The following is a 12,985-nucleotide window of genomic DNA, read 5'->3' as shown; positions in this document are numbered from 1 at the left end:
GGATCCATCCATGGTCGTGACAAAAAAGTGTGGAATAAACTCCTGGGGAGTCCAAAATCATCTCCTGCTCTGAAATCCATTCAATCATTTGTCCTCCAGGAGAATTATCTTTTTTTCTTGAGACATGTTCTCACTCTGTAGCCCAGGCTAGAATACAGTGGTGCAATCACAGCTCACTGCAGCCTTGCAGTGGGAGCTGACAGACTTGTGCTCTTCTCTTAAGATATTTATGGGAAGATGATTTGAGCTAGCACAGAAGCGAGAAAAGACTGACAGGGTGTACAGTCACCATGACTGGGCACACCAGAGGGGTTCTTCTCCCTCGGTTATTTCCAGGATCTCAGGCCTGAGGCCTACTTTGCACAGGAACTGGATGCAAGGCACTACAACTCCTTTATCAGGAAGAGAGGCTCTTGCTCCAAGCCTACCATACAGCATATGCTATTTCAGGCAGGGATGCCACCGCCTGCATCTTTGGTTCTTGTCCTGGTCTGGCTGTTTTCCCATGTACTGCTTCTGTTCTGTGACTGCTCTAGGCATTCCTTCTACTACTAACTACTATATGATTATATAGAAGGATTATATAAACCAGCACTAAATGTGTTGGTACAGCTCTGACTACAATACCTATATGATTATATAGAAAGGTTATATGGAACTAAGTAGGATTTTTATATATATATATATATATATATATATATACACACACACACACATATATACATATATACATATATATATGTGTGTATACATATATTAGATATAAGTAAGCAGTGAGTTATACTTTGGGCACTAATTGTGCCTGGGGTCTGCACAGCTCTCCTTCCTCAGTGCTCATGGAGGGTGTTACCCACACAGCCTCAACCTTCTGGTTTAAGTGCTTCTCCCCACTCAGCTCCTGAGTAGCTGGGACCACAGGTGTCTGGCTAATTTTTTTTTTCTAAATTTTTTTCTTTTCTAAATTTTTTTCTTAAAGAGATGGAGTCTCATTATGTTGCCCAGGCTGGTCTCAAACTTTTAAGCTCAAGCGATCCTCTTGCCTCGGCCTTCCAAAGTATTGGGATTATATGTGTGAGTCATCAGACTCGGACAAGAACTATCTTTCCAAATCTCTTTCTCTTAGGACAGCGTGCCTAGCTAGACTTATCTCTAAGCCAGTTCCCTACTCTCCCACTTTCTAGGGTTAAGAGAAGTTAGGGAAGGCAACTGTCCAGGGTACCTACCCATTTTCCTGTGGCACCTAGGGAACTTTACTATCAGACCTCACATCCACCAACCTGCCTCCCCACAGTGAAACAGAGCCAAACAAAACAAACAAGGACCAAACTATACATGTAATCTCAAAGATAAAAGGAAACACAGGGTACCTACTTACCTCCCATTTAAAAACAAAATCATGAAAGCTGTTCTTAAGCTCCTATTCAAATAGTTTTGCTGTGTCTACAGACAGAGCACTTAGGATGGGGAAATCAGGTCTGGATGTGGTAAGCAGCAGAGAGGCAAATGGAAATCATCCTCCCATGCCCCAGGATTAAAAATTTGCCGAAGAACCCACAGAAATAGTAATTCACACAGAGCAGTTAAAATTGGTGGTCACATCTTGGATTTCCATAGTGCTTTCTTCTGAGAAGTCAAAGCACGCACCCACCTTTGACCTCATGTAAGTGAAGAAAATGGGGTCCAGAGCATAAGCCCTCTCCCAAAGAGAGGAAGAGTTGGGATTAGCACCCAAGGGTACTGATTCCACCAGGTTCCCCCCAATCACCCAATTATCTCCTTCTTTGTAAAAGAGGGGCCAACTTCCATAAATTCTAGGGGGTGGCAAGACTCTGGCAATGAGGATGGTAGATGGGTTAGGTTCTACAATGTCTCCATTTCGCTTTGCCAAATCCCAGCTTTCCCCTGATCCTGTGAACTGTCGGGAGCATGGGGTGGGAAAGGGACATGTCAAGTGTATTTCTCTTTTCCCACCTGCTGCTCAAACTTGTTCCACTCACCTTCTGAAGCCTTCAGGCTGTAGCTGGATGGCGCTGAACCTGTAGATGCCAGTGGTGAGGTTTGTAAAGTGTCGGCTGTCTGTGTTGCCGATACAGGTACCTAGAGAGGGAAGATCAACAGGAAAGGGGCTTTACATGAGCAACCAAACCAAGCAAGTGGCAGCTTGGTGGCCTGGCTGGAAAATTAGGACTACACCTGTGCTGGGTCTTTACAGAGCAAGGCTTGGGCTCTCTTGAAAGCCTATAGCTATCCTTACGAGAAGCACCATTTATTTCAGCCAGGAACATGGATTCTCCAAGGGCATTGGTGAGCCATCCCTTGGATGGACGATTCAAAGGATGGCTTACCAATGCCCTTGGAAGTGTCCTCTCCCCGTGGCGAGCAGGGAGGTCAATATGTTCGTTCCATACCCAAGGCCATGACCATTTGCTATTTAAGAAACCAGAATCTAGATAGCACTTCTTTATCACTTGATCTTTATTCTGTATCACTCTAAATAAATACCCTCGGTCAGAAATAAATACCCTTGGGAGAACTTTACTATTATAAAATGCAATCCTCTTGAATTGGAAAAAAGAAATTCCTGTTATCCTCATTCTCTGGAGAGTGACTCTGTCTTCCTAGAGTCAAACCTCAGGTCTGGAAAGTGCCAGGATACTCTCTTTCCAGTCTCCCACTCTCCTGAGGTGGTAGCAGGTCACCTAGCAGGGGCTGGGACTTGTGCCCATAACTGTGTTCTTTGGGAAAAGACACGTGGAGCATCAGTTCAAGTGTGTGGGGTTATTTGAGATGGTGATTTGTGTTTTGTTCCATTTTCCACTCCTGGTTTCAAATGGACATCCAGGCCCTTCACAGTTCCTTGCTTTGTGGTTGATTTCTGCCTATCTTTTTTCTGTGAAAGCCTGGCCCCTTGGTGGAGTACAGTAAGTGCTCCAGAAGAGAGAGAGTAGAGTAGGTAGCCTTTGAGGGCCAAGAGAGGAGAATCTGGGACTGTGAGAGCTGGGTTCCTGGATGTTTGGAGCAATCTCTGATTAAACCAGGAGAAAAGAAAACTAGACACAGGCCTTAATATTAGAGCATTAATTATTGAGCAATATCATTATTATTGAGCAATATCTTAATATTAGAGCAACAATCATTTACCAGAGATTCTCAAACTGTGGTCAGTCATCACCTTGTGTTAGAATCACCTGAGAGTATTTGTGAAAAAGGCAAATTCCAGGGTCCCTTGCAGATTTGGTTAACCCAAATCTTTGCTGTGGGTTCAGGTAATCTGTATTTTAATAGTTCCCCGGAGGCTTCTTAGATTGGAGAACCACCCTGTGCAAAGCATAGATTTGGATGGTGTGCCAGAAGGCTGCAGAAGGGGGCCAGAGGGGTGGTGCTGGGATTGGTCTGGTCTGTGAGGCATAAATTAGGTTAAGGCAAAGGGTATGGGCTGGGAGGTTTTTCTGGGCTGAGGATTCTGAGCTCTGCTGCTGAGTTGTTATCTTAGAATGGATCAGAACCAGACACGGGGAAGATCTGGGCCCCTTCTGTGGCCCCTGGAGAGGAGGCAGTAGTCTAAGCCAATCCTTGCCTCTACGCCAGAGTGGCTGGCCTAGGTTAAGCAAGGACCCAGGCTTGACTGACCTAATTTATTGTTTCCGCTCCTTTCCTGTTTGCGTTCTCACTTCCACTCTGAGGGGGAAATACAGTTCCAGTCCCCTCAGGAGGGGAAGCAGCCAGCTGTTTCCAGGCTGAACATCTGGGGTGGGGGTGGGGAAGTAGACACTGGATAGGAAACAGTTCCAGCCCCCTCCTCCCTCTAGTCACAGCTGATGAAGTCATTACCTGGGGTGACAGTATTGACTTCCTGGAAGACAGACTGTGTGGTCTGGCGGAGCAGCTGGTAGCCCAAGGCCTTGTCATCATAAGGGCTGATGGGGTGGGGGTCAAAGGCACTCAACACATGAAACTGGACTCTGTCATCAGCCACAATCTTCTTGGTGAGTTCTAGGACCTCCAAGGTAGAAACAAAGGGGGTTCAATTTCTCATGGATTTGCTATGCAAGTACAATATTAATTTAAATATCCTGATTTCTCTCCAGAAAGGCAGAGCCCGGGGGTTTACAGAGAGGACTCATTCTTTTAAGCACTGGGACTTCAATTTCAGCTGACTGGCTATAGGTGATGTAAGAGCTGGGTCTTCCTGGAAAGCAATCTATAGCTTGATAGATTTAGGTTAAATGCATTGGGAGACTTGTCTTACAGTCATGAATCAGGTGGGGAATTGGAAAATCAGGAAGTTATGCATCTTTCCCCTTGGATGGTGAGCCACAGGCTGGATGAGTGTTGAGGAGACAGCCGAATGTCAATCATCTCGAGGCTGGGGGATAGATGTGATGACCTGATTTCAGCCTCAGGGAGTCTCAGACAGGTGATAAAAGGGTCACACACTTTTCTCTCCCCTCTCTGGGCATTCCGGCTTCCTGTTTGTAACCAACTGTACTGGAGCCAGGAAGATGAGCTCAACACAGACAAAAAGTCAGAAGTTGTGATACTGGTATTCAAGTTTTCTCTCTTTGACTCCTTTCCTCAGGAAGGCACCTGAGGAAACTTCTAGAAAATTCAGTCTGAAATGGCTAGAGTGAATCCAGAAAAATTCCTGGCCCCAGTCGGGAAGTAGACCAGACCCTGAGGATTAGGTCACATACAGCCATGTAGGAATGGACCAGGACACTGGCTTAGAGGGACCTCCCCTTCTCCAAAGCCCCAGCACTAGTCCCAAACCATTTGTTCACTAGTTGCTTTAAAACTGCCTCTGCTCTGGCCGGGTGCGGTGGCTCAAGCCTGTAATCCCAGCACTTTGGGAGGCCGAGGCGGGTGGATCACGAGGTCCAGAGATCGAGACCATCCTGGTCAACATGGTGAAACCCCGTCTCTACTAAAAATACTAAAAATTAGCTGGGCATGGTGGCGTGTGCCTGTAATCCCAGGTACTCAGGAGGCTGAGGCAGGAGAGTTGCCTGAACCCAGGAGGCGGAGGTTGCAGTGAGCCGAGATCGCGCCATTGCACTCCAGCCTGGGCAACAAGAGCAAAACTCCATCTCAAAATAAAATAAAATAAAATAAATAAATAAACTGCCTCTGCTCTAGGAAAAGCGTTGTCCCATAGCTGCAGATCACCTGAATGAGGGACATTACCTTAAGAGTAACTTTTTTTTTTTTGAGACAGGATCTTACTCTGTTGCCCAGGCTAGAGTGCAATGGCGTGATCTCAGCTCACTGCAACCTCTGCCTCCCAGGTTCAAGTGATTCTCCTGCCTCAGCCTCCCGAGTAGCTGGGATTACAGGCATGTGCCACCATGCCTGACTAATTTTTGTATTTTTAGTAGAGACGGGGTTTCACCATGTTGGTCAGTCTGGTCTCAAACTCCTGACCTCAAGTGATCTGCCTGCCTTGGCCTTCCAAAGTGTTGGGATTACAGGCATAAGCCATCATGCCTGGCCAAGAGTACCTTTTTTTTTTTTTTTTTTTTTTTTTTTTTTTTTTTTTTTGAGACAGAGTCTCGCTCTGTGGCCCAGGCTGGAGTGCAGTGGCGCCATCTCGGCTCATTGAAATCTCTGCCTCCTGGGTTTAAGCAATTCTCCTGCCTCAGCCTCCCAAGTAGCCGGGACTATAAGCATGTGCCACCATGTGTGGCTAATTTTTCTATTTTTAGTAGAGACAGGGTTTTGTCATGTTGGTCAGGCTGGTCTTGAAACTCCTGACCTCAGATGATCTGCCAGCCTCAGTCTCCCAAAATGCTAGGATTGATTACAGGCATAAGTCACCATGCCCGGCCCCAAGGGTACCTCTTATATGCCAGAAGAATGTTAGGAGCTGAGTCTGGAGAGGAAGTGGAGTTTCCCACTTCTGGGTTAGAAACCATCATTCGAATCAAAACAAATACCCTGCTGTTGAATGGGTGAAGGGGTTCATCAAAGTGTATTCTCACTTCTCAGAACATGTTTTCACTCTAGCCCTTATAATACAAATATTCTAATACAAGAATTAATGCACAGTCTTGACATATTCTCAGCCCATTGGCAAGTTTCTGAAGTCAGCCTCCATGAGGTTGGTTGGGGCTGTGCCCACTACCCCAAATTCCTTAAAGGTCCTGTCTCCAGAAATTGAAGAAGGCATGCAGATTGGAGCCCTGCAGTAAGAGGCTGCAAGAGCTCCGGTTTCCCACTAGCTGCCAGGCCAGGCCCTGACTCAAGGGCACGGACTGTGTCTATCTCATTTCCGCATTTCCAGTAGCAAGCACATAAAAGGTATGCAATAAATCTTGGATACATAAAATTTAAAAGATGTGAACCAATAAAAATAAGAATAGGCGTTGCTTTGTTTAACAACCACCGTGGGTTATATAGTTAGTATTGACAGGTTGGGTATCTGTCTGACTTTACGGGAACAATGCTTTACTGCTTCCTAAGTATATACACTTTGAGGTGGTGTGGACTAGAATGTGAGAGGAGGTGTTCATCTGAGATGGACTCCTTAGTGGTACGAATGTTTAGCTTTGAGTTTCAAGGAAGGATATGAAACTGATAAAGAAGAGGCAACAGATCATCTGAGCAAGGAGGGGGCAGGCACAAAAATTGAGATGTGACAACCAACTTTGTGCCTCGGGCAGTCACTCACCATTGTGTGACTTTGGACAAGCTCCTTAACTTCTCTGTGCCTCAGGCTGTCCATCTGTTAACATGTAGATGATGGTAGCACCTACCTCATAAGCGGTGGTGACGTTTACTAGAGCTAATATGTGTGATGTGCTTAGGGCAGTGCCTGGCACATGGTAAGCACTCAAAAAATGTTAGCTGTTATTTGCTTGTTTAGAATAGAATTCTTGGGCAAGAATCAGAGGTACAAGAATGGGATTAGGGAGAGGAACTTGTCAATGGTGAGAGACCTCAAAGGTGACTTTAGAGCACATGAATCTCTCATTTCTCTGATCTCCTATAGTTCTTACAGTGCATTCCCACAACACTATGTTCTGTTTTATGTGTAGAGATATTTTCCTGTAAATGGATGGTACAGCTGCTAAAGGCAAGGACAGTAGATACTTAAAAACAGGTAAGGTCTTTAGAGTTAGCAAGTCCAGCTTCTGGCCTGCTGTAAGGCTGCTTACTAGAAAACTCACAACAGGTTGTCTTCCCACCTGCTGGAATATTTCCAGTGGCAGAAAGCTCGTCACTGCATGCCATATGCCATTCAATTTTTGAGCAATTCGGTTATAAATGCCTTCCTTATAATGGACTCAGATATGGTGTCACGTAATATCTAACCCTCTTCTTCTTTTTTGAGACAGGGACTTGCTCTGTCACCGAGGCTGGAATGCAGTGGTGTGATCACAGCTCATTGTAACTTCCAACTCCTGGAATCAAGAGATCCTCCTGGCTCAGCTTCCTGTGAGTAGCTGGGAGCATAGGAGTGTGCCTGGTGAATTTTTATTTTTATTTGTAGAGATAGGGTCTTGCTGTGTTGTCCAGGCTGGTCTTGAACTCCTGGCCTCAAGCAATCCTCTGGCCTCAGGCTCCCGAAGCACTGGGATTATAGAATAAACTCCACAGGAAGTAATACAGTACTAGATGCATCACAAACACGCAGCATGTTCTTACCTGTCAAAATTAGAGGACATCTGTACTGCTCCCTACTTTGTGCTCTTACTGCCTGGATGCAATTGCCAGGTCTTTGCTCCTCCTCAGAGAGGGCTTCACGGACCACTGCATTTAAAGGAGCTCACTGCTCTACCCCTACCCCACGATTACTCTGTGACACAGCATCCTATTATTTTCTTTGTGGTATTTACCACTTAAAAAAATCACCTTGCTTACTGCTGTCTCGTCACTAGACTGTAAGCACCATTAGAATGGGAATCCTGTCTGTCTTATTCACCATTCTCACAAATGCTTAGGAGAATGTCTAGTCCACAGTAGCTAGCAGCAGACACTTGAATGAATCAATGAAGGAAGAAAAGAAAGAACCTGTTCAACATTCTTACTGAGCCCTTTTAGTGATGAGGAGCACAATTTCTGTCCAAGAGAGCATATTCCAAAACTTTCCCTCAAGTGGAGACTCCATCAAACATCTCCCACTGGCCTTCTTCCTACTCCTTCAGGCCCATTCAGGACACACCTTCCTTTAGCATGGTAGCCTCTTCCATTTCTGAAGGTTCTTGTTCCTCACAGGTAAGTGCTGGAGACCTGTCTGCATCTCAAGTTGAATATGGAGGAGGAGAACTCTGGGGGCGGCCTGTGTTCCTGTGGGATCCAGCCCGAGGCTCTGTGCTCGTGCAGCAGGGAGTGTTCCGGATGCATGGAACTGGGGCCCAAGGGAGAGGAGTAACCAGGACGAATGAGTCCTACAAACTTTTTGAACATGGAGGCTTTCCACTCCTCACAGCAGTACATGGGCAGGATGGGCCCAGGGGTTCCAGGGGTTTCATCAGAGAGACCGGAAGGCAGGCCACTGTGGCAGGGGAATAGAGAGGAGGGAAGAGTGCCAGGACCTGGGGAGATGAAAGCCCCAGCTGGGTGGAAAACAGCCCTTGGAAAGGGCATGGAGTCAGAAGGAGGCTGGAAAAAAACTGGTGGAAAGAAGCTCAATGAGGGGAATTCAGTGATTTCCTGACCTCATGAGCCCCCAGGGAGAGCACAAAGGTTGGCACCTGATGAAAAGCAGGAGAACCCAGGGCTCACATTGGTCCTAACTCGCCCCCCCGCCTAGGCCCCCTCAGTGCTGGCTGGCTCTGGGCAGGATGTCAACCTGCTCCCCGCTCTACAATGAGGAGTGTGTGCCTCTCACCTTGCATGAGGACAAATAAAGTCCTCCCTGGGGAAGAACTTAGGAGAAAGGACCACAGAAGTCCAAGGGCTACTGACCCTCGATGAGCTGTGTTACAGAACTGTCCCTAACCGTATTCTGGAAGGTCTTACTCATCTGACAGTCACTGGGTTGCCTTTTGGATCTTTTTTTTTTTTTTTTAAGCATCGGGTTTACCTTTTTAATTCCGTTTAGCCCAGCCTGATGTTTAAATAAGCTGACATTTACTGTGGATGTCAGACATTCTGCGTAACTTCTACTCACCCTTTGGCTTCACCTCTAATTTCTGTAATCATAAACTAGGGTTTTAGCTAAAAGCAGAAACTCTGGAACTAGACTGCTAGATGGATAATCTTGTTATATGATCTAACAAGCACCAGGTTGCTCTTCATCACAGTACTCATTGTGGTTTGCAATGATACATTCATTTTAAAACTGATATTCATAGCAGACCATTGCAAGGCTCTGGCCTCCACTCTTTTCCCTCCTAACTCTCTGCACATCCTTCTCATGGGCTTTTATTGACTCTAGAGGCTCCCAATATGTTAATGACGCTCCAGCTGTATCTCTAGTTCATCTCTCTCCAGACCTGAGGTATTTATAATTGCCTATTTCATATAAGCTTCTCACACCTCTAAACTATTATATTTCTTCTTGAACTTGTTCTTATTTTTGAATTCCCATCTTAGACAAAGGCATTAACTACTTGGTCAACTACCCAGGTTAAAAACCTTGGAGCCACCCTGCTTTTCTCTCACTCCACACCCGCAGACACACCACATCCTATTGAACCTACCTCTCTCCCAGCTCTGGTGGGAGAAGCCCTCTTCTCCACCCCATGACGATGGCCTCTGTTCAGACCTTCATATGCACTCCCTAAGAGGTTGCAATAGCTTCCTGTCTCCTCCTCCAGCACTCCCTCTGCATTGCTGCCAGCAGGACCACTCTAAAAGCAAATCTCAGTATTTGTTTGAAAACCTCTGAAAGTTCTCGCCTGTCACAGATTTCACAGATTAGGGTCCAAACTCCTCAGCATGGCATACAAGGCCTAAATCCCTAAACTACAACTCCATTTCCCATCAATTTTCATCTCCTATTACCTTTCCCCAATGTATCCTACTCCTTAGTCCCAATGAATGTCTTACTTCTAGCCAAGTTCTGTTGGTCCTCTAAGGTCCAGTTCAAAACTGTAGCAGTCAGAAAAGACTTTTTTTTTTTTTTTTTTGAGATGATGTCACACTCTGTTGCCCAGGCTGAAGTTCAACAGTGCGATCTTGGCTCACTGCAACCTCCACCTCCCGGATTCAAGCGATTCTCCTGTCTCAGCCTCTCAAATAGCTGGGGTTACAGGCACACACCACCATGCCTGGCTAATTTTTTGTATTTTTAGTAGAGACGGGATTTCACCGTGTTCACCAGTGTGGTCTCGAACTCCTGAGCTCAGGCAACCCACCCGCCTCAGCCTCCCAAATGCTAGGACTACAGGCATGAGCCACCATGCCCAGCCACAGAAAAGACTTTTTTGACCCTAAGAGGCAGCATGAATTTCTTTCTTTGCAGTGATTCTATGGCAATTTGTTCACCTCTAATTTTTATAATCATAGTCTAGGGTTGCAGCTAAAAGCACTAACTCTGGAGCTAGACTGCTAGATGTATAATCTTGGGTATGCTATTTGATTGCTCTGGTACTCTGTACCTCAATTTTCACCAGTTAAATGCAGATTTAGGGTGGGTGGTTGTGAAGATTAAAACGCGTGTACCTTAGAAAGGTGCCAAATACATAGCAAGCCTACTACATATATATAATGTTACATACATAATGTCTTACTACAGATATTGCTATCATTATTCATACTCATCTTCCACTTCAGACCCCACATTCTCCCAAATCAGAGATCTCCAGTCCTAGTGAAGTACCCGTGTCTTTGTAAAATGTGGGTTGAACAAATAGGACACTAGACCAGCCCTAGGACTGCAGCTAAACGTGTGCCCTGAGGGCTGCGACTCTCTGATGCTGAAAGAGTTGTCTGGAACAAATGGTACGTACCCCTTGGACTGTCTGTGCAGAGTGAATCCAGAAGTTGACTGTGGCCCGTGGGGGTGATGACATTCACCTGGGGAGAGAACCATAAAACCCTGGCTTGAAGCAACCTGAAATCCGCATTTGATCCCTGATCAGGAAATGCTAATTTCCTCAGCTCAGGTAGAGCTGGCTGATTTGACTTGAGGACCCAAGGCTTAGCTTTTCTAATCTGCCTCCTGTCTTCTCTCAGCGAAGTGACATGTGGTTATATTCAGAGCTGAAGGGGTGTCTCTGCTTTAAGCAAGACCTTCGTGCTTCTTGGTCCTGGAGGGGGTCACAGAGAAGTTCAGAGCAAGACTGCTTTCTCTGATCATCCAGATATCTCTGCTTTGGCCCCATGCTGTGCCATTAGAAGCCTTCTGTGTGCACTTTCTTTCCCAGCACACCCAGGACATTTCTGCAGCTGTTAACGTTAGTGCTTACTCAAGACGGGGCAGCCAGAGGCTCTGCTGGCCCTCATTATGTGGTAGCACGGAGCTCACATCAGATTTGATCCTTGAGGGGGATGAGAAGAACATATACTCCTCACATACTCCTGGTCACATAGGAACAAAAGAGTGACAGAAAAGTAACCTTCAGAGTAGGGAAAAGACCCTAGCGCTGGCCAGCACTCTGCCTGTTCTCACCTATTCCCAGCCAGTGTCTGAGCCAAGACAGAGGGATCTGGCTTGTTCTCTAGGGCTGTTAGTGTGTTTCTGAGACCCTAAGACCTTTGAGAGTTTGTTCCCACTTATCCTCAAGGCTGCTGAGCAATTGTTCTAATCAATCAGATAAGCCCAACCAGGCAGTAATTGCCTCCCCATTCCTGACCCTCTAGCAGGGATTGGTGATTTCCCAGGTCCAGTTGTAAAATCTCACTTTTTTTTTTTTTTTTTTTTTTGAGATGGAGTTTCGCTCTTGTTACCCAGGCTGGAGTGCAATGGCGCGATCTCGGCTCACTGCAACCTCCGCCTCCTGGGTTCAGGCAATTCTCCTGCCTCAGCCTCCTGAGTAGCTGGGATTACAGGCACGCGCCACCATGCCCAGCTAATTTTTAGTATTTTTAGTAGAGACGGGGTTTCACCATGTTGACCAGGATGGTCTCGATCTCTGGACCTCGTGATCCACCCGCCTCGGCCTCCCAAAGTGCTGGGATTACAGGCTTGAGTCACCGCGCCTGGCCACAAAATCTCACTTTTTTGCCTGACCAGGAGGAATCTGACTAATTGGAGAACAGAATTAGGCTATGGAGGGATTGTTCCTTGGAGGTCAGGAGACTCCCTAAATGCATAGCTTTCTTTGAACTTGTATGGTGCAAAAAAGCGCTAGGTCAGAGACAGGGGAACTGGGCTACTGCAAATGAGCTGTTGCAACTTCTTTGTGCCTCTGTTTCCTCAACTGGTCATTGGGGCAATACTCATAGGCCTCTTAGAAGGCTCAAAGGGAGTAACAGAGTATCCCGGGGGAATGAAAACGCCATTCAATTGTAAGGACACAGTGCTATTATTCTGATGAACACTGCAGCTGATACGCTGGACACTCCAGTAAGTTATGCCAGGAATTAATTCAGAGGCATCATTCACTTATATACCAGATTACCAGAGCGCTTCAAGATCACAATGTACTCTAGGTGAACGGTGCCCCCTGGAGTTGTGCTGGTGGTACTGGCAGTTACAGGAATGGTTTAACTCCCTTCAAGATTTCAGAAAGGCCCATGTCACGGCGTGGCTAGGCTTGGATGCAGCTGACACACAGAGGAGGGAGGAGCCAGAAGATAGAGCTACTCTCTACTAGATAGAACCAACGATGTTACCTTGACCCCTGCATTGAACATGGTGAATGCCGTGGTAGTCCTGACCATTGCATTGGTTACATAATTTCTCTCCAAATACCTAAAACAAAAGGACCGAGGTCAGATGTTGGAAAGAACCAATGGGGTGAAGGAAAGAGCAGAAACATTACCCACTTTCCTGAACCTTGGAGATCTTTAAGACTGAGAGACATCTCAGAGATGTCTTAAATATATACACTTACAGACGCAGTGTCTGGTGGCTGAGGGATTGATTAGTAAGTCC

General features: G+C 46.2%; 1 protein-coding gene across 1 annotated transcript in view; it reads right to left on the bottom strand.

The window, feature by feature from the left end:
- The window catches only part of PM20D1 (peptidase M20 domain containing 1), a 29,601-nt gene that overhangs the window by 7,761 nt on the left and 8,855 nt on the right, over positions 1-12,985 (bottom strand). Inside the window, 5 exon segments of the mRNA XM_003938338.4 lie at positions 1,998-2,097; positions 3,832-4,000; positions 10,896-10,944; positions 10,946-10,962; positions 12,724-12,802. Of these exon segments, the coding sequence (XP_003938387.2) occupies positions 1,998-2,097; positions 3,832-4,000; positions 10,896-10,944; positions 10,946-10,962; positions 12,724-12,802 (414 nt within the window).

The sequence above is a fragment of the Saimiri boliviensis genome, chromosome 14 (assembly GCF_048565385.1).
Source record: "Saimiri boliviensis isolate mSaiBol1 chromosome 14, mSaiBol1.pri, whole genome shotgun sequence".
NCBI classification, from domain to species: Eukaryota; Metazoa; Chordata; class Mammalia; order Primates; family Cebidae; genus Saimiri; species Saimiri boliviensis.
The sequence above is the reverse complement of the archived record's forward strand: the minus strand, read 5'-3'. Positions and strand labels throughout refer to the sequence as shown.